The sequence below is a fragment of the Terrapene carolina genome, unplaced genomic scaffold (genome assembly GCF_002925995.2).
Source record: "Terrapene carolina triunguis isolate 2854851 unplaced genomic scaffold, T_m_triunguis-2.0 Scaffold174, whole genome shotgun sequence".
Taxonomy (NCBI): Eukaryota; Metazoa; Chordata; order Testudines; family Emydidae; genus Terrapene; species Terrapene triunguis.
In genome coordinates, this window is record NW_020664525.1 from 2,299,365 (window position 1) to 2,321,606 (window position 22,242).

A 22,242-nucleotide genomic window follows, 5' to 3' on the forward strand; every position below is an offset into this window, starting at 1 on the left:
CCTAATATTGCATATTGCATAGAGACTACTGATGTAAAAGTATCATGCATAATATATTAAAGACATGGACAAAGCAGCAGCCAGAATTCACCTCTCTCCAGTGTTTTATATTCTATTACCGTTCTTTATACAGCACTACAGTGCTGCATGGTGCTTTGACACAGGTGTAGCCCCTGCAAAAGTTACAGTCATAGGCTCCAATCTTGCAAATAGTTGCAAACATGCTTAAATTTTGGTAGGATCAGGATCTAAGGACCCAGAGCTATGCCATGTGGAAACTGATGAGAATTCAGGACTCTCAGTATCAGGCCCAAAGTTAGTAACTTGGGTGCATTGTATTTTATATTTGTTTCCTTGGCAATGGAGCAGGAGAGAAGTGAACAGTAGTTGAAAGAAGCAAGACATTAGGAACGACATGAAGGAGGTGAGCAAGAAAGCCTGGCACAATGGAGCTGTGAATATACTCCCAGCAGAGGGTGGCAGTATGAAACACAGTGGAATATGGCTCCTAGCATCTTATGATCCATCTTCTCCTATCCAGAAATCTGATCCAGGCAGGCAGGTACGTGTGCTGGATGGAGCCCCAGTGACTTCATTGGGACTCTGTACGGTGTAAGGTCTATCTGTGTGGGGCAAACTGTAGAGTTAGCGCAAACCCTTGATACAAGGGAGCATAAAGAAAAGGCATTCAGTCTCTTGAGATGTCGTAATGTCACTTATTCTTGTTGTTGAAAGAGTCCCTGGGTAGACAAGACATGAATTACCAATGTGATTAGAAATAAGACGGAGAGTGGGAGGAACCCTTAACAAAATGCAGGCCTTCTTTATAAATCATAAAAGAAGGAACCAGAATAAAAATATACATGCTGTGGTGGAATTAGCCTATAGAGCTATGGGGTGATAGGGACTCTCAGGTGGAGTGGGAGGCAGTTAGTGAGAGGATCTCAACTTTGCATATTGAGTTTTTCAGTATAGAAAAATGGAGATCTGTGTGCTAGACACTTTAGTGCTACATATGTTTGTGAAATGCTGGGATTGTCTAAGTATAGCTTTGTATCCTTCCACCAAAACATCCCTCCTGCCCCTCCCCCACAGCACCCCCCATCCTGCCTCCCCCAATCCCCTCAACATCCCCCTCCCCCCACAGCAACCCCCATATCCCACAACAACCCCCAATATCCCCCTCCTCTCAACATCCCCCTCCCCCACAGCAACTCCCAAAATCCCCCCTGCAATATCCTCCTACCCCAACAGCAACCCCCAATATCCCCCTCCCCCAGAGCAACCCCCAATATCCCCCTCCCCACAGCAGCATCCCTTCCCCCTGCCCAGCAACCCCCAATAATATCCTCTCCCCACACAGCAACGCCCCAAACACCTCCCACCGAGCCCCGCCCAGCAGTCCCCGGAGTCCTCCAGTGCATACGAGAGGGGCGGGACAGAGCGGCTACAGCTCCGTCCCTAGGCTGCGGGCGGAAGTGCGTAGCCCGCTGAGCCGGGCCCGGAAGTGGTGGGTGGCGCGTGCGGAGTCGCCTGTGAGGGGCCGCTGCGGGCACCGAGCGGGGCGGCTCTGAGGCCGGGGCCGGGCAGGAAGATGCCAGTGGCGGTGATGGCGGAAACCTCCTTCAGCTTCAAGAAGCTCCTGGAGCAGTGCGAGACCCAGGAGCTGGAGGTAGCGGGGCGGGGGCCGGGGCTCGCCGGGACCTGGGCTCGGCGGCAGGAGCCGTTAGACCCCGGTGGGCTCAGGGGCGGGAACCGGCGCGGCCGGGCGCTGGTGATCAGTGGCCGCCTGACGCGCTTGGCGGGCGGCTGCTGAGCCCCCCCGCGGAGGGCGCTAGGTGGCCGCTGCTCTCCCTAAGGTGCGGGCTAAGCCCGGGGCCACCGCCTCCCGGGGAGCCGCGCAGCCGCTTCTGCCCGCCGGGGAAAGGGGAGCGCTGGGACTGAGGCCGCGTGGCCGGGCGGGTCGGACACTGGGCTGGGACTCGGGAGACCTGGGTCTGCCGCCGGCCTGATGTGCGACCTTGTACGGCTCGCCGCCTCTGTACAGTGTGTGTGTGTGTGTGTGTGTGTGTTTCCTCGTGCCCTCGGTCTGGTCTCTTTAGTGTGAAATTCCTCAGAGCACAGACTATCCCTTACTCTCCGTGTGTGTGTGTGTGTATATATATATATCTCATATATATGAGAGATTGGGCACCAATCATACTAGGCACTATATATATATAGTGCCTAGTGATTGGGCACCAATCTCAGTTGGGCCTTCTCTCCATTACCATAATACTGCCGATGATGATGATGATAATTAATAATAGTTCCTCCCAGGGTTTAATTCCTGGACCCTTTTTGGAGAAATCTTCTGTAGCTTTCTGTAGAAAGTGTCTAATAAACGTGAAGTTCTCACATAAGCTGGCTGCTTAGAAGAAGGAATATTCTCTTTTCTTTTTCCTCACATCCCAGAGCCCACTGGCTACAGCAAAGTGGTCTGCACTAATATACCCCTCTCTGCTTGTTTTTTGAGTCCTGCTCAGTATGTGTTTTGTGCCTGTCTGCAACCATGTGAGTGTCTTGTCAATTTCACTTCTGCACAGTAATGTTCTGAATAGCAGCAGTGGAAGCTGGAGAAGGCTGGCCAACTTTGTTCTACTGCAGCTTGAGAAAGCTCTGTGCTATCTCCTCCTAGCTCCCTGATGTTGGGAGCATGGAGTTGCTGGAGTTCAGTGGACTCTTGGGAGCTATTACAAGCCAGCATAAATTTTAGAGGAACCTCAAAGCAGCTGTAAGTTATCCTAGCATCAGGTCTAGGAACATACTGCGCTTTCCTCCTGCACATTGAGCAGAGCACTGCAACTAGTTCTCAGTCTGTGTGTTTCACTAGATGAGCTTGTTAAAGCCCTTTAACCAAATCAAGGAGCTGTGCATCTGTCTGCGTACATATGTTTGCTGCATTGTCCTTATATGTGCAACACAACTGAAAGTCTAACAGAATTTTCATGTGTAATGAGTACTGTGTTTTCAAATTTGTAACTTTGTTTTAAAACCATTTTTTGTTTTCAAACTCAGCAGAGCGTGTGCTGCTTATATTGTACGTGTCAAGTTTGAAGTTGCGAAGCTTAACGGGTGTGGAGAAAGTAAATAAGGAAGTGTTATTTTCTCCTCATAACACAAGAAGTGGGGTCACCAAACGAAATTAATAGGCAGCAGGTTTAAAACAAACAAAAGGAAGTATTTTTCACACAACGCACAGTCAACCTGTGGAACTCCTTGCCAAAGGATGTTGTGAAGGCCGAGACTATAACAGGGTTCAAAAAAGAACTAGATAAGTTCATGGAGGATGGGTCCATCAATGGCTATTAGCCAGGATGGTCAGGCATGGTGTCCCTAGCCTCTGTTTGCCAGAAGCTTGGAATGAGCGACAGGCGATGGATCACTTGATGATTACCTGTTCTGTTCATTCCCTCTGGGGCACCTGGCATTGCCATTGTTGGAAAATAGGATACTGGGCTAGATGGACCTTTGGTCTGACCCAGTATGGCCATTCTTATGTTCTTGTTCTCAGCTGGTAATCAAGGGGAGGGAATTTACATTCATCTCCAAAATGGCCAAAGGAATTTTGCTTAGCCTTTGTTTCAAAAACAAACAACACTTTCATGCAGAGACCAAGTATAGTAAAGTTCTGCCTAGAAATGGGGCTTGGGTGGGAACTGTCTGGATCCTGAAGTACAGTGGCTGCTGCTAAGGTCAATGTTCTAATTGTTGCTCATGTAACGAAAGACCTTATTGTAATCTACCCATGCTGGGGAGCAGAATTAAGGTTTCCGCAGAAACCTTAGTTAGTAATTTCCTGACTTGTTGGAATTAAAATCTTGACCTTAATATTGATGTAGTCTTTTATATAATTATCACAAAGCCAAACAGAGCATCTGTTCACAGCCATTCTCTGATGTGGAAAACAGCTAATTTTATGTGTAATGTTAGAATTATGGGTTCTCTCCAATTGGAATCAGAGGTATTTAATTTAAAAAAAATACTTCAGTTTCCCTTCTTAACTTTTTAAGATGTATAATCCAATTAAGTGAGTTGGATTTGTTTTTTAAGGCCCCTGGAGGAATTGCAACACCCCCAGTTTATGGTCAGCTTCTAGCACTATACCTGCTGCACAATGACATGTAAGTAGCTGTTACTGTTACCCTAAAAATTTAAAAATATGTACAGCAATTCAGTATCATCATTAGAACTTGATCTATACTTGTCAGAACTGTTTAAAAGCTGTTGTGTTAATAATTTGGTTTATAAAAATGGATTTATCCAGTGCACTGGGCACAAGTATGTGAAAACAACAGCAAATTTACAGACAAACTAATGACATGTGTTAGATCTCATGATTCTCTTCTTCCTTTTCAACTTGTCAAGAATAATAAATGCTATTTTCCCTGTAAATTCTTTTTTGTTCTCTCACCTACCCCTTCTTGAAAGCCTAGGAAAACAGCTGGGTCTTACAATGTTCAGCTTACTCAGCTCTGGTGGCTCATGGCTGGTAGCTTTCCAGAGTCAATGGCCATGTCTCTGATGAAATGTCCTGTCTTCATATTCTTTGCAATTAAACCAGGGGGCTTATCTTCTCAAGCACCATAGGCATGGTTTCATGCAAGAAAAGTGTCAGTTTCTCAAGCAGACATTACCCAATCCAGTTACTTTGGCAGCTGGTGGAGATCAGGAAGCACAGCTTGTAATTTACCACCACCTGGGAGAGAGTGTATTCGGCACTAGCTGAAGCTTCCAAATAGTCTTCCAGCATAGCCCAGTGTAGTGTGAATACTGTGATCTATTCTGGAGATGACAGTGGAAAACTGGCAAGGTCCACGTAATGAAGAAAAGGTCTCAACCTTCTAGACAACTATAGATGAAAAAGCATTTTTGGTCACTATTGGCTACCTAAATATTAGAGGCAATTGAAGCAAATGAGATTCCCCAATAGACTGCAAAGCTGTATTGCAACTTGTAGACAATCATAGAAACTAAAAACCGCCAACTAGTTCTTCTGATTGGGCATCAAAACAATCATTTAAACAGTTACTTTTAATCTTGTCTGTAATGCCAACCAGCAAACCCTAATTCAAGTCTCAATCTGGTAAACACAGGATAAATTGCTTAATCATAGTCTGAAATTTAAGACAGTATTGAGATTGGATTTATAGGTTACATTTCAATGATATTTAACACTTTCTTACTGGTGCTGGAAAATCCTGTAAGCTTTTTCAGATGAGCAACAATATAGATAAAATTGAGAAATCTTTGCTGCTCAGCTTTACAGTATGTGCATATGCTGTGTCACTACATTGATATGCATTGTTCTTGAGGGTGTATAAGAACAATCGGGAATAATTCTGCTTTCAGGCTTCTGAAAGCATGGGTCACATATGCAGTTTTTAGCATTTTGAGAAGTCAGCATCTACCCATGGATACCACCGAGTGATATCAGAAATCGCAATATTTCCTTTTACTTACAATGGAAGATCAGAAATATCCAACCGTTGTGTTTACTGTGTGGATAAATGGTGATATCAGTATTCTGGCTGCTCATAGGAGAGGAGGGATTGGCACAAAGGGTATGTCTACACTACAGGATTAATCCGAGTTTAGATAATTCGAATTTGGGAAACAGGTTGTATAAATTCGATTGTGCGCGGCCACACTAAGCACACTAATTCGGTTTTTAACCACATTAATTCGGTGGTGTGCGGCCACACTACCCCATTACTTTAACCACAGTAATTCGGTGGTGTGCGGCCACACTAACCCTAATTCGAATTAACAAAATCGATTTAGGCGCTACTCCGCTCGTCGAGGTGGAGTACAGAAATCGATTTTAAGTGCCCTTTAATTCGAATTAACTGGCTCTGTAGTGTGGACGGGTGAAGGGTTAATTCAGATTAACGCAGCTAAATCCGAATTAAAGTCGTAGTGTAGACCAGGCCAAACTTTCCAGTTAACAGGCTTGTCAGTTTTAGTGGGCACTCTGAAGATAAGGAAAAATCTTTACCTATATTACTAAATAGCATCTTAGATCATCTAGACTGAGCATTTTACCTCTTATTTACTACTTGCTTCTTGCATTTCACTAGGCTGGATAATGAACATAGACTTCAGTTTCTCTTTGGTGTTATCAGGTGCTGCTGTTTGTGTTCATAATATTGCAGGGGAATGTTTTCATTAAACTTCAGTGTCATGACATTCTGAACACTGGCTTGCAATATGTCCTCTTACTGCATCTATTTCAAAATACTTTCATAGTTGAATTTTTATATCTCGCTTGATATAAAGCCATTATACTGCAGATTTTTAAGCATTAAGATGACATTGTATATGGCATAAGTCTGTGTTATGCTACTAAATGCTTGATTTGTTCACCCCATTAAGTGTAGCACTTACATCTGAAGACATCTTTAATATCACTGTCTTTTCATAGGGTTCTAGCAGTAAACATCTGATGAATATAATTGTTAAACATAGTCTAACTGGGCTCTATTTTGTTTACTAGGAATAATGCACGATATCTTTGGAAAAGAATTCCTCCTGCTATTAAATCTGTAAGTACTCCCTTTAGTGCAGTTTAAGACTGGAGATGGTACTGTGCTCCATTTTACATGTTTGAAGAAAAAGGTTTTTCCAAACTGTGGCATTTAAAATAAATCTTCACTTTTGGTCTGAGCTATATGGTTGATGAATGGCCAGGTTCAAAGGTTTGAGCTCTTCAACCACTTTGCCAGCAGATGGCACTGCCAAGGCATGTCAACCTGTTCCCTCTACTGACAGGGATCATCTGCATCTGTCTGCTCCTGCAAAGTGCTCTCTTATTCTATCTCTTTTGCTACCCAAAATAATTAGCCTTTCAGGCCACCTACTCAAAATATATTGGCGTTCAGCAAATCAGCAACAGTTGTTGGAAACCTAGTTCCTTACGACAAAAATGGCCACCAGCAGAAAGAAGGCAAAGGTCCTATTCTGAGTATTGTCAGGCAGATACATCCTGTAGTTGATTCACAACCTCAGCCAACTTTTCAAAAGGTCAAAATGGTCTCTGGGAACACTTCTGTCACTGTTGGAAAGAGGAGGCTGATAACATCACTGGATCTAATTTATAATTATATTTTCATGTGAATGTTTCCTCTTATTGGCATTCATTTCAGAAGGTTCTGTCCGACTTACCACCCGGGATTTAGGAGACATTACAGCGTTCAGTGTAAATTACTATTCTCCCTATGATACACTGGAGTGCAGTAGAATCCTAAAAGACAAATCTCAGAAAAAAAATTTTTTTTTTTTCTTCCTCCTTGCACCTCTTGGTATAATGGATAGAGGACTGAAAATAAAACAGCCAACAGGTATAGCAGGAACCTAACTGCACGTTTTGCGTCTCATGGCTACAGTGATGTGTAAGTACCAGAAACGATAGAGCACTTCCATATGAGCCACACTCCAAGATATCTGAGATATGTGGCCACAAGCCAGACTGATACATCATTCCAAAGTATGATTTAGTGAATTCCAGTGTCTGGGTTTCCAAATTACAAGTGAATACTGAAAGCGCTGTATTGAACTACTGAATCAATAGTGTAGGTTTACTGTAATGCCCTGCTTGAATTAGAACCACCTTTTGAGATGTCAGGTCTCTAATAGCAAAAGTGCTTGCCTGTTTGTAGGATTTTTCTTTAGAATTTGGGTGTCTAAAGATACAATTGGGGTCAGAAAGCTTTTACATAAAGAAATAGGGAGGAAGTGGCTCTGCAGCCCTCTGCCAGGTCTGAGACTGGGTAATATCTCCTGAGATACTTCTGAATACCACTTTCCTAGCAGTGACGGAAAGGTCAATCAGGCTCAACCGTTTGATGATAAAAGTCCACTAGTGGTCTCAGTAATATTGCTGGGTCAAACATTTTTTGTATCACACTTGCAACACATCTTGCCACACTTGTTAACGAGGAATTACTAGTAATTGTCACAGCAGCCTTTGCATCTTCCTCTGACAAAACTTATGGGAGGTAATTTCCATGATCCTCATGCCATTTTGTGGATCGAAACAGAATTGACATGTCAAACAGGACTGAGAATCAGTCTCCTTTCATGTTGGAGGTCTTTCCTCTTCTTCTCACCCAGACTGCTGCCCATTTCTATTCTAATATGTAATTATTAGTGGCACGTTGCTCTGGAGACTAGTTAGCAAAATCCACTTTGTTGGCTACATAGAAGAATCTCTATTAATTTCTTCCTATATTTATACAACTGGTTTCTAACTTTTCCACCTGATTGCTTTCTGTTTATATCTGTTAGTTTGTAAACTTAATCATCCAAGATTAGTCCACTTTAAAAAAAAAAAAGTGTGGTATAATTGTATATGTATGTTTCTTGCTTCCTTCTGCACTACATATTTTGGGTGGTGAAGCAGGTGTAGAAAGATGGAATAGGCAAATAACATGTTTTACTCTGTGTTGCTTAGCTGCTTTGTCTGTGTAAAAAAATTAGAATTGTTTGAACTGGATCATCACTCTTATACCAGTATCAGTGACATGTGGTACTGTACTGTCTGAATCTTAATATCAAGATTACTGTAGTATTTCATTCTAATTGTTCTGATTCCTACTTGTTCCGAGAGGGGAAAAATATACTTTCAGCAAAATGCAATTAGTAGTGGAGTGGTCATGGCAGGGAATAATACATATGTTCTGTTTTGATTGCTTGCTTTGTCACTGTAGGCAAATTCTGAACTTGGTGGAATTTGGTCAGTAGGACAAAGAATTTGGCAGCGAGACTTTCCAGGAATCTACACAACAATCAGTGCACATCAGTGGTCTGAGACTATTCAACCAATCATGGAAGCACTTAGAGGTACAAAAAATATTCGTTTGAAAACTTAACACAGACTAGGGGCGGAGAAGTTTAATTTGAATTTGTTTTGTTGGCCATATAGGACTACATGCTACCATTAACCCTTGCTCAAGACTCCCTCTGAGTTCTAGGAGGTTGTATTTTGGCTTGGATTTTTAGTGTATGCTAATTTGTTGTTTTTTGCTTAGATTGTGAATTCCTTGGGGCAAGGACATTCAGCCAGGCACTTTGACAGTTCTTGATAAATAGAAATAGGTTTTGGTAACTGACTTGGGCTTTCTGCAGTAACTGAGCAAATACCCAGGTGTTTTGTTTTTTGGTGTGTTTTAAGTAGAGCAGTGAATCTTGAAAAATCTGAATCTTGAACATTTTGAATAAATTTCTTTACCCATATAAGTTATTTATGAAACCAGTAGCTTTGATAGAATATTTTGAGTGTACAAATCTGTTTATACTACTGATTAATATTTCATTTGAAAACAAAATTAGACCCTGATCCTGCAATGTGCGCTGTGCAAGTAAAACCCCTGCTCATGTAGAACTCATTGCAGGGCTAGGCCTACTTTCGCTTTTCAAATGAAATATTAATTAGTACTGTAAACAGATTGATAGACTATTTTGAGTGTACAAAAGCTATTGGTTTCATAAATAACGTACATGTGTAAAGAAATGTATTCAAAATGTTCAAGATTCAGATTTTTCAAGATTCAATAAGTCTGTGGGCTTCCTTGTTTTGGGAATATACTATTACCTTGGTTTAACATTACAGTATCTAAAGGGAAAAAGTATATTAACCATTTGGGGCTGGCGGGAGTAAGTGTATTTTCCACATTCAGAAACTAAGTAGATACAGTCCAGTTTAGAATAACAGTATTTCAGCACCTGCCACAGTGGTGGCCAGCCTGGTTGGTTGTGACCCTTAGATGCTACCACAATGTGTGTGTTTAATAATATGTGGAACAAATGAGCTAGAGCAATATTTTACTGAACATCTAATATTTACTAAACATCTAAAACTTTAAGATACTGCTAATCCAAGGTAAGAAAAAACTTGTTGAATATCCCTCTAACTGAATAATAGAAATTTATACAGAGTGTATCGCCAGTAACACCACATTGTGTTGAAGGGATATTTCCAACTTGTTAAGAATAAAAATCAACCTTGAAGATTGTCCCATAGCCTTCAGAGGTCTTACCTGACGGATTTCAGATATGAAACTTACAGGAACACATCAGTTTCAAAATTAGATTTAAATGATTTCTTCTTACAAACTTTGATGTACTGTAAATAGAATGATGGTCATCTTTTGCTCTCACATTATAGTCAAGTTTTAATTGCATTTCTGGAATACGGATGATCAAGCTTCAGATATGACTCAACTTTCAAAAAAAGTCCCTCTTATTGGATTCCACAAGCTTAACAATGTCCCTTTAAAATTAGTCCTGCAGCTAGCAGGATTCTAAGGAATCTTATTTGGAGTTTGTCCATAACTGCTTACATTAGACACAAATTCTACTTTTTTTTTTTTTTTTAAATTAGACACTTAGTGCAGATGTTTCTGAGTAGTAACATTCTGCTTAACACTAATGTGCTAATAGCTTTTCACTGCAAGGGGGCACTAGAGTCTGTGGAAAATTTTTTTTCCAGGCTATTTCACTCTCCCATCCCAAAACATGAATTCTAGTTCATTCTTTGTGCTAATAAGGAAACAGTTTGATGTAGTGTTACTTTGGAGCCATATTGGGATTAAAGCATCAAGCATTATAGAAATTTAAGACATGAATGTCATTTATTTAAACAGTCCCTTATTGAATAATTATATTTAAACTTTAATTAGTAATTGAATTTTTATAACTTTGCAGAAATAAAATTGTATAGCTAATTAGCTATGAACATTTCAGTTTTACTTACAATAAAATTGGAAGCATTTTAGCACTTTCTGGGCTTACACCAGAAATGTTTTAAAATACTAAGATGAATTTTCTAGGATTTTCAGAACATGTTATCCAGATCCTATCATTCTGAATGAGCCTAGTCCTGGGCTCAAGAGCAAAGTGACTAGACTGTACCTCATACCCTTTGTACTTAAATGTTAACTGTTAAGGCACAGGTTTGGGAGATAGATGATCTAGGTTCTGTTCCTAGATCTACCACAGACTTGGGCAAGTTGTTTTAACCTCTTTGCCTCAGTTTCTCTATCTGTAAGTCATGATACTTACTGCTTGCCTCATAGGGGTGTCGAAGCTCAGTTAATATTTACAAAGCCTCTTTTAGGCTTGCACTCAATGGAACACACTGTGTAAATATGAACTATTAGTATTAAGCACCAGATTTTCAGAAATGTGGCTCTCCACTGTTATGTGAGGCCACGCAAAGCATTTTCGGACTTGCTGCGTGTTTTGAAGACTGTTACAATTGTATCATTTAAAAATGTGTTCCCCTTAATAGATGCAACTAGGAGGCGAGCTTTTGGACTGGTTTCTCAGGCATATACCTCAATAATTGCAGATGATTTTGCAGCCTTTGTTGGACTTCCTGTAGAAGAAGCTGTGAAAGGTAGCTTATTCTTTTACTTTTTGGATTGTCTTTCACGGACAATTTTGTTTTGAGGCTGAGACCAAAATTAAATTGACTAACTCAAGAATCCCATTATAAAATAAAAGTGGTTTAAGAACACTTTTCCTTCCTTACACCAAGTCCAAAAAAAAAGCCAGGGGGCCCTCTGTATTTAGAAAATTCTTCATTGTAGGCCTAACAGATTTCGGTGAAAATGTTTCAAATAAATTGAAGGAAAACTGGAGATAAAGTTGACCTTTATGAAATGTTACTAATGGATTTATGTATGGTCCTGATTTTTAATAGAACAGTGTTTGTCCGCTTGGGTCTGAAGTCTTGTCCATAAAAGAAAACCTTTACAAAACCTAATTAATAGGGTTTCCATTAATGTAAATCTGTCTTGGAATTTAAATATTTCAAAGCAGTGTTACAATGTGAATATTGCCAACAATTGCTTGTACCTGAGAATCGGAAAGTGACACTGGTTAGAAACCATAGTGACATTTCCTTTTTTATATTTCTCTCATCTTGTTGGATTCAAATAAAGTAAAATTAAAGTATAAATGTATACATTAAATAACATTTCAAAAAAAAATTCAGTTTTAATAATCTAGGGATATCTGTAACATGTGAGGTACATCTTGCTGAGAAAGTTTCACCTTGCTCGGTTCTCTGCCCAGTGAGGTCCCACTTCCACTGCTGTTCCCATAACTCATTTTGCGGGAAAGGGATGGGGCGTAGAGGGGTACTGCAAAATGAAGTGGGGAGGAGGATCCAAAAATAAACATAAGCTTGAGATTATTGTGAAAGGAGATGATGACTGAAAAGGGAAACAGTAAAAGCAAATTGCTTAATTTTTAGGATGAGAAAAGTATTTGAGTTCTCCAGTTACCACCACTTACTAGATTAGGAGCCACAAAAAGCCTTCCTCCTTTGAAATAGCAGAGGAATTCCATTTTTCTTGAATGTGAGAAGCCCACGCTCCAGGACAAAAAATGAAAGTAAAGCTTTGCATCAGGCCTGACTGAATAAGTCTCAGGATACTATCACTTCTACAAAGGTCATGCATTTGTACAACTAAATGTCTCCAGCAGTGCCTCTTGTCATGAGCTCGTCTGAGAAATAACTTTTACTGTGCAATCCAACTTTTAAAGTGTATTGAGACATTTTTCCAGCAAGTGGGAACTTTGGGTTATTTGATACTGGAGTCAAACACACAGGGTATCATTTCTCCCTCACCCCTTTCCCTTCAATGTGCCAACCTGTTTCCCTTTAGCTGATCACCTCCTAAATAAACCTAGTCCCCCCCTCCCCCCCCAAATTGTGGATCTAACATAACACTTGCTGTCATCACATTGTTCGCTTTGCTTCTGTGTTCCTACCCTTTCCCTCACACTGTGTCTGTATTGTCTATTTAGATTGTAAGCTCTTCAGGGGAGGGACCATGTCTTGGTCGTGTTTATACAGCGCATAGCAAATGGGGTCCTGGTCCATGGCTGAGGCTTATAGGTGCTATGATAATACATATAATAAATTGTAATAATAGTAATCGTTTTGTTCTTATGAATTTTTAAAATGTATTTTCAGGGGTGTTAGAACAAGGCTGGCAAGCAGACTCAACAACTCGTATGGTAATGCCTAAAAAGCCAGGTAGGTGGAGCTGTTATTCCATGATGCATTTTGGATCTGGCTTGGTATTTCTAGTATTGTATCCTTTAGTGTCATTAAAATGATGCCTAATATAATTTGAGTTTGTTTTGTATAACAAGGACATCTTGACACAGGAGATTAGGGGAGCGGCTCCATAGAGCATACTTTTTGCCAATGACTTTATACTGTTCTGTAAAGATAAATACTAACTGGAAAGAGACCTAGAACTTTGGAGGGCTGCATTAGAAGAAAATGGCATACAAATCATCCGACAAAAGATGGAACATGTGCAATGCTTCATTGAGAGGGACAACAAGAAGCCAGTAAAATTAGTGTGTGCAACAGTTGAAGTACCTCGGTTCAGTGTTGAGCCATTCGGAGAATGTGGCTTGAATAGTGCTTGGTGTAAATGAAGGGAGTTGGTGGGAATTCTCTGTGATAAGACAATGCCAAGTAAACTACAGAGCAAAATGTGTAAGATCATGATTAGGTCAGCCACAATATATGGGTCAGAATGCTGGCCAATAAGGACGAGAAAACTACTTCTGCTTCACGCTGCTGAAATGAGAATGCTCAGGGGAACACTTGGGTAAGACGAGAGCTGGTATGCTATGTAATGAAATGGTACAAGCCACGAGGCAGAAAGTCTCCATTATGGAAAAGCTGAGGGAGTATTGACTGAGATGGCTGGGTCCTGTGGGATAATGTGGGTTACGTTGGCCAGGGAGTGCAAGAGCTAGTAATCGTGGGACAAAGATGATGAGGAAGACCTGGAAAAAGGTGGTTTGAGATGCTGAAGGACGACGTGAAAGTTGATGTCAGCTTGGAATATGCCCTTGACAAGAACCCTTGGAGACGAAGAACAAGAGTCGCTGACCCCGACTGACAAGGCAATGGTGGAGAAGATTGTATAACAAGAGCTAATGCAGGAGCACAATATGAGATGCTCAAAATGTAAGAAACATGAATCAGTGGCTTTAACTTTGGCACAAGCAGTATCAGTTAAACTAAAAGGACCCAAACCTTTGTAAACAAAAGGAAACAGAATATGCTTTAATTTCTCCTACTCCCCTTCTATTTACTATTGGTTCCGATGACTCAGTGGAACATGTTACATGACCTCAACTGACATTTCTTAATCTAATAAAGCTTAGTTAAAATTTACTATTTTGAAACACATGGTGTTTCAAACTAAAGTTCCTTACTCGTGGGACTTAGAGGATCTGTCTTCCTGTGCCTTGTGATTAAATTGCTGGAACTCGTGGAGTCGAGCCTGCTGAAAACATCTAGTGCAAGCAGCTGATGTAAGAATTGTCTGAACCTGCTGTTTACTATTTCCCAACACAAGGAGGATTCCCTGATAACCGACACTATGAACAAGGCTTAATTAAAGTAGATTTCCACTTATTGGCGACTACTCGGTTGCCACCTAAAAGTTGCCATTATTCGGCAGTTGCCAATAAGCAGAAGGCAGGTTTGTGAGGCTGCAGCTAGGGAAGGAAGCTCTGGGACGTGCCTTCCCTGGCCTTAGTCTGCAAACTTGCCTGCGGGTAGGGCAGCAACAGGGGGGGCCACTGGAGCCCGGGTGCTGGGAGCCCATGGAACTGCACAGTACTTCTTCCTGTGCTCTCTGGGCATCAGGGCTCATCATGTCCCAGTCCTTCCTTGAGTGCAACCCTCCAGCAGGACAGTGTTGATAGCACAGTGCGAGGTACTGTGCAGCTCCAGTATCCAAGTTTTAGCTACTGCTCTGCCCATAGCCTCCCCACCCAGCCTGCAGCATCTCCCCTCCTGTGCGATCCAGGTGCACAGGCAAGTTTGCCGGGCTGCAGCCCCAGAAGGAAGCACTGGGATGTGCTGAGCACAGGCTGCAAGAAAGTTTGCAGGGCTGCAGCCGGTGAAGACGCATCCCAGCATCTCCCTTCCTGGCTGCAGCCTAGCAAACCTGCCTGCAATTGGGGTCTGTCTTCCAAAATATGTTGTGAATAAATGGCATGCCATTGCCAGTATCCAAATCCCATTAACATTAAAGTCAATGGAACGGGATTGGTTCCTGGCAAAACATTGCTGTTAACCGGAAGTTAATACCTGGGTTGCTGTTAAGCAGAATCTACTGTGTGTAAAATGAAGTATGTTCAGTGTGCCCAGTGCTGGGTGTAAAAAAGAAAGCAAACATTTTGTGCAGATCCTTCAAATGTGTAAGGAGGCAGCCAGTAGTACGGTGTAGTTCAGCATGATCACGTATTTACATGTCTGTGTTTTCAGACTAGATTACACGCTCCACTACAGCTTTTTTAACTGTAATTGTGGTATGGTATTGAAAAGATAAAGCAAGTTTTTGCAAACAGCACACTGGGAAATGCTTGTCTTTAACAAAAGTAATGCTAATTAATTTCTATTGATGTAAAAAGTTGAGCAAAATTTTGTGAAGGGCAGAGACTCCTGTTCTAAACTTCTTAAATAATAGTTTTAAACAGCACCATTTATTAAAAAAAAAAGAGAGAGGTGATTAGATCTGCCAGAATATATCTTGCTCCTAAAATGTACTGTTGCATTTAACAAGCTAGGAAAAAATCCTACTGCCTTGGGCTCCTGAACAACTAAAACCCTGCTCACCCAAACAAAAAATGATGATTTAATGTGTTCCAGACAAGGTGATGAAATTCACTTATAATCCTGTGTGTATTGACTGACCTGAGGCTTGAACCATCTGACTCAGCTGAACAGACACATCCTCCATTTTTTCCCCCCTGCGATGTGGTGATGTTTACAGCAAAACTATTTGCAACCCACACTGCGCTTACTAGTGCATGTAACTCAAAATGTTGTCTGGGGCTGAACTACCATTGTGAGACAAATGAAATCATCAGGAGGCCAGTCGTCCTTTTCAGTCTCTCATTCACTATGCCTAGGAGTTTAAATGTACAGATATTATACTATACAATGAAAATTTCCATGAAAGAAAATAGTAACAGGTTTGTTTCTAAGAGTTTGTCTTCACTACGGGGGTAAGTTGACTTAAGTTACGCTGTTCCAGCTACATGAATAACCTAGCTGGAGTCGACGTAGCTTAGGTTGATTTATCCCAGTGTCTTCACTGTGCTGTGTCGATAGGAGACGCTCTCCGGTCAACTTCTCTTACTCTTCTCGGAGAGCTGGAGTACCAAGAGCGCTCTGTCATCGATTTAGCGGGTCCCGATTCCTACTGCATCAATTGCAGCAGCGTCAATCTCCCTGTAGTGAAGACCAGCCCTATGAATTTATAGGGTTTTAGAAAATTTTGGCTTGGTAAATAAGAATTGTATTTTTAGCAAAATGGGTCCCTTAATTGATTAACATTTCCATTGCATTTTTCCTTTAGGGGCACTGGAAGCTTCCTTTAACAGATTTATTCCTTTACCAGGTATTTGCTCATTTTGATTTATTTTAAAAGGTGTAATATAGATAAATACACAATTTGCCTTTCTGAAACTCTTATGTACCCTTTACATATGTAAACAAAACAAATAGCTAACTCAACACCACCTTCTCAGCAATGCCAAATGAAACACAAAACCTCCAGCAATTCACTCATTGACCAGACAATATTAACCACCTCCTCAGCCCCTCCCTCCCACAGACATCTAAGTGAGGGTGAGCATTGTGGCATGCCCAGGAACCAGTAAAACCCAGGCTAGTTTAGACCAAGTAGAGAGCTGGTTCCAGAATAGAAACACCCTTGGAGAACTGTCAGTTCCCTCTCCTAAACTGAGATGGATCCAGCTCAAGCATCTCACTGTGATTGTCATAAGGAGAGTTACCTCTCAAGTAGGCAAGTCCCAAGTGGTTAAATGGCTTTATAGCCTCTGTGTGATACAAAGAATGTATTATCTTAATTTTTCCTTTAGACGAAAAATTTGAAGTAGATCTTTCTGCTTCCATCTCTCATTTTATTTTTTAAATGTAACTGAAGGCTTCATTATAGATTAAGCTGTACAATTTTCATTGGTGATGCTGGCACCTAAAACTCTGTTCTCTACATTGTACAACCAAGTATGTTCAGAATAAATCTGATTTGATGGTTTGACACATGCATTATAGATTCCAAGTGAACTTAAATTTGCTGGAGGTTTGTCTTTCCAAGCCAGTGTGAAGTCTCTCGCTTTCTGAAAGCAAGCTTTTTTAAACAGATAGCCTTCTGTTTTCCCCCACCTGGAAGTAGGGTGCTTCACATACGTGGGGTTGAGGATTCATTTTTTATACGTAGGCTAGGTGAATATCTCCCCAGTGTACTTTTACATCAGAGAAGACTTTACAGGAGGAATCGCTTCTATATAACACATTGTTTCTCTGCCTTCCCTTTGACTCCTTGTGTTCTGTTTTCCTTTCTTCTCCCTGCACTGTTTTTCATTTCTCCTCCTAATTATCTCTTGCCTCTATTCTTGACGGTCCTTTCTTCTCACTCTACTCTCCTTTTCTCTTACCCCTACATTTCATTCTCTATTCCTCTAATTTTCCCTTCCATTTTCAGTTATCCTCCTCTTTAACCTGCACTTCACCCTTACCACCGGATAACTCTGCATTCTTGTAGAGTTTGTACATGTACTATGGCTGCCTTCTCTTGCCAGCCATCCAGTGCTTTTTCCACCGTGTCTTGATTAAGTATGTCTCACTTTACCTTAGAGACATGACTCAGCAGACACGCTCATTATTGCTGCTTCTAGAGCAGGGGTGGCCAAACCGCAGCTCACGAGCCGCAGGCAGCTCTTCACAGTTAAAGTGCGGCTCACGGAGACCCGCCTCCCTTACCGCATTCTCTACCTACCAGACTGGGATTGGGGGTTGCTCAGGGCTTCTGCCCTGCATCAGGGTGGTGGGGCCCAGGGGCTTCTGCCCTGTGGGGAGGGGTCTCAGGCCTTCAGCTGAAGCCCCAGCTGGTGCACCCCGGAGGGCTGAAGCCCTGGCTTGGCTTTCGAACTTCTGAAGATTATTGTATGTGTCTGAGAGGGTCAGTAAGTTTGGCCACCTCTGTTCTAGAGGAAGGCAGAATGCAAGCAGACCTATAGGAACTTTACTGTCGTTGAAGATGCTGCAGGAGTCCTTTCCAGAGTTAGCAAACAGATATGACATGCTGGAAACTTGGCAGTCCTTCAATATATGCAAATAACTCTTGAAGAGTGAAGAGGTCTAGAAATAGTGATAGACGTATCCTAGCTATTTGTAACTTTTGTTGCAGTCGTGGTGTGTAATGGGCCAAATAAGTAACTTCTCCACAACACAACATAAGAATATATGAAGAGATTGCAAGTAGGAGTGTCAGTCACTCTAGGGCTGATGAGGAAACAATCTGAGAAATTTAGTTCGCATTTTTCTTTAATGTCAAGGGAGCTGGGATGGGTGATGTTGGGTTCTGTTTTGCCTCTTTCATTTTATTAATGCTGTGTGTCTTTTGTGTTCTTTATAGAACCTGCTACAGTTCCACCAATTCCTAATGAACAACAGTTGGCCAGATTGACTGACTATGTGGCTTTTCTTGAAAATTAATTACCCCATTCCTGTGTTCAAGACAGAACCTGGAAATTCTGTGTACTGGCAGTTCTACTATCTAAAACTTACTTTTATCCTGTTTGTTAAATGTCGCAGCCTCCCCCTACTGGAATATGTTGATAAAATATATATAGTATATATTTTGTTCCTATATGTGTTTTGCCAAAGCAAAGTTAGTAGTTGAAATAGTCCTTCACTCCAATAATATTTATCCATTAGGTACACAGCAGTATTACATGTTAAGTTTTATTCTCTTATGACTCTTAGCGAGAAAGGGCATATCTCTCCAACTGTACTGATATAGACTATTGCAAAGCAGCAAACAGAAGGAAAGAGAAGAGTTTCCATCAGCGAAGGAGATGAATGTAATTATGTCCTTTGTACTCATGACTTCGATGCTTCCATTGCTGGCAGTGGAATCCTTACCAGGAAAATCGGTCACAAATGGATTAAGTATAAACAGGGGAAAGCTATTCTACCTGCATCTGTAAAGGGGAAGCCTTGCAAAGTACAATAAATATTTAGTTGTGAACCATAAGTAACAGCAAGTTACAGTAACTATTACTGTACTTTCCTGCAAGATTCCTTCCATTTATGGTGAGATTTTTATAACTGGTTACTCTTATATCCCATTGCTTATCTATTTCTGAGTTGTCTTATTTCCCCTAGGGTTAGTTTTGAGTGCTCTGTGAAAACTGTTTGTAGGCTGGTGTTCTTTTTTTTTTTTTTTTACTGCAGACTGATATTTTTAATATACCTGGGGCACCTAGAGAATACATTTCAGAAAGTTGTTGTGGAGGATGGCAAATGTTCACTTCACTTGCTCTGAAAAAGCACTTGGTTTTGGAAAGCTTAACTTTTAAGAGCAATCACTCTTGGGGCACTCAGACCAATATTTTACCCTGTAACTTGTTGGAAAGTTATGCTATGTTTCTCAATACTACTCTAAAACCTGGATCTACTTGTGTCATAGGCTGGTGATGGCTTCACCAGAAGGAGTTTTTGTCTGCCTTTGTAGCTTTCTGGACTATTCTTGTCATTGGAAAAGAATTTAAAAATTAGATGCCTTTGAATAAAATAAATCTATGGAGGATGGGCTAGAGTATGCTGCACTGTCAGTTCAAGTAGCGTACATCCTGTACCAGAGCACTGCTGTATTAATCCTTGAATTCAGAATCGGAAAGGAAACAACTTACTTTCCCTTGCCTGATCCTAATGTTTAAAAAATGGAGCCGGGGCGCATAGTGGTGCTTTAAGGGGCAGTGCATGCCTTTACCTTCCTCTCTCCTTTCATTTGGTTATCGTCAACATATTCAGTGGTTTGTCACTTGAAGATGGCAGGTTCTTGTTATCTGTAGTGACATTCTCCCAGTGTGTGCTACCTACTGTACATTCTTTTGTTTGGGGTCCGAGGGGAAGGGGTTCTAAACAGTGTGCTGTTGCTTTTAGACCCCCTTTTACGTGTAACCATTTACTTTCAAAAGATTATTTATTTGAAGCCCATCCAAGTCTTGGATCTCTATAAATATTGATGCAAATATAATTTCAGTGATATTAAAACATGTTTACACTAAGCTTGTGTACCTGACTTCATTCCCTTCTTCAAAGAGTAGATGTTCAAATCTGATGGCTGTGGAGGTTTGGTATAGTCTAACTGGTCAGTTTGAATGGTAAAGCTGTACGAAGGTTAATATAGTACATTATGCTTACACCGTTATTTAATGAAGATTTATACACAGCATAAAGTGCCCTCTGCATATTCCCACTCATGGGATGCTCTGACTGGTGCAGCCTTGAATGGTAGAATTCTAGATGGCAGTAACTGTTGGAGCACTCGCTCATCTCCTTTGCCCCACCCTTCAGTGAACATCGAGTGTTTCAGGCAAGGATATAAAAGGGGTGTGGTTCTCCAGCTATCTCAGTTCCTTCTAACCACGACCAGCTAAACAGATTTGTGTGGAGACCCGTGATTAGCTGGCTAATTTAGATCTTAGGTGTTAAGTGTTAGTTTTATTAGTGGTAGTAATATAGTTACTTGGGTGGAACTGAAGAAGAAACACGGTTTCAAAAGATGTTTCCAATGCCCTTGAGTCCAGATGAGCTAATTCCAAAAATGAGGCTTGAGGCACCAGTGAAACAAGAAGGTACTGTGGCACCAGGGGCTGGTAGCAGTGGGGCACTGCAGCAGATAGTAGCCGAGGCACAGGCTCATAGATTGGATCTCAGCCTCTGTTCAGCCAGAGAGGATCAATTACAGTAAAGGAGCAAGAAGAGGATGTACTACAACAGACTCAGATATGTATTTCTCCAGAAAGCAAAGATCACATAGAGGAATTTAGAATTTCTCCTCTTTTGCCATCACCTGAAATGCTTTTTGGTTCTTCAGAGAACTTTTTTTCTCCAATTTCCCTTCTTCAGGCCAGGGTATTACTATCTCCAGTTATATCTGAACTAAGAATAACTTGAGAGTGGAGGAAGAGTATGGATCGCGGAAAGGATCTGTAGAGGGTGTATTAAGGACAAAGATACCTATATATCTTGAATTGATCTGGGCAAAGATGTATACCATCAGATCTGACTATGGGTTTCTGGCCTGACTAGCAAATACCACCTTGGATTTGATGGTAACAATGGCTTTCTCCAGCACCTTACTAAGAATTTGCTATGTATGGGACTATTTCTCCAGTTAGGTTCAAAGAGGAGGTATAATTACCGGACCTGAAGGGTACTGATCCAATAAAACTTACAAGCTTTGCTATGTCTCCTATATCAAGGAGAGAATTAACAGAAAAGGAGGAATTAATGGAGTGGTGAGAGTCCGATCTGGACTCTGGAAGAATGACATCCCCAGATGAGAACGTAAGGGGCAAGTCAGCCTCGTCACCTTCAGAAGATACAGTGGCATTCATGAGTTAGTGCATTTTTATATACTGGGAGCAACCACTAGACAAAGGGTTACTCTTCCCTTATTGGAAGGGCTGTTCCAACCAGTGAAGGCAGTCTGAAACAATCAAAGAAGGCTGACAAATTGTACCAGTTTTCTTGGAAAGATATGGCCACGTTTCACACCCAATCACGTCCCAATTCATTGGTTGTAGAAGCAGCTTTAAAGATAGAGGTGCTCAATTGCACTCCACTCCCTCTGATGTAGAAGGGAAAAGACGATGTCATTGGTAGGAAAATGTTTTCTTCTACTGCTTTAGCCATGTGTGTTTCAAATTGAGGTCACAGCAAGGCAACAGTGTCGTCAGTGGGGGGGAATATTATTCATCAATATCTGAGGATAAGAGATTTAAGTGCTCTGCTCTTGGAAGGGCAGCACATTGCTAAATATCAATTGAGTAGCATTTGACTCTTCAGATGCTTCAGCCATCGCTTTAAGAAGCATGCATGGATCAGATCAGCAGGCCTACCTCTACGAAGATGAGGATTGAAGACCTTCCTTTTGAAGGGGAAGGTCCATTCAGTGTACGGATGGATGGAGCACTAAAAAGATGAAAAATATGAGCTCTACAGCTAGTTCTCTGGCCGTCTTTATGAATAAGATCGTTCACAACTCCAAATTTTAGATATCAAAGACAGTATGTAGTCTTCTACATTGATTCCTTAATAATGCCAAGGAAGGAATT

At 41.3% G+C, this 22,242-nt stretch overlaps 1 protein-coding gene across 2 annotated transcripts; it reads left to right on the forward strand.

Annotated features, from left to right (window-relative positions):
• The first annotated feature begins 1,508 nt into the window (after positions 1-1,508).
• Positions 1,509-19,475, forward strand: COPS8 (COP9 signalosome subunit 8). Of its 2 annotated transcripts, XM_026653978.1 has the most exons (8): positions 1,509-1,672; positions 4,093-4,163; positions 6,536-6,584; positions 8,748-8,880; positions 11,330-11,437; positions 13,025-13,087; positions 16,449-16,490; positions 18,531-19,475. In XM_026653978.1, exons 1-8 carry the CDS (start codon positions 1,595-1,597, stop codon positions 18,608-18,610), a joined length of 624 nt encoding a protein of 207 aa, XP_026509763.1. In that variant the 5' UTR covers positions 1,509-1,594; the 3' UTR covers positions 18,611-19,475. The 2 variants fall into 2 exon arrangements, with proteins under 2 accessions (XP_026509763.1, XP_026509764.1); XM_026653979.1 differs by lacking the exon at positions 11,330-11,437.
• The last annotated feature ends 2,767 nt before the right edge of the window (positions 19,476-22,242 follow it).

Coding starts and splice junctions, on each gene's coding strand:
- COPS8 (XM_026653978.1), top strand. CDS start 1,595: ATGCCAGTGGCGGTGATGGCGGAAACCTCCTTCAGCTTCAAGAAGCTC. Junction 1,673..4,092: donor GCGAGACCCAGGAGCTGGAG/GTAGCGGGGCGG, acceptor TTGTTTTTTAAG/GCCCCTGGAGGAATTGCAAC. Junction 6,585..8,747: donor TTCCTCCTGCTATTAAATCT/GTAAGTACTCCC, acceptor TTGTCACTGTAG/GCAAATTCTGAACTTGGTGG.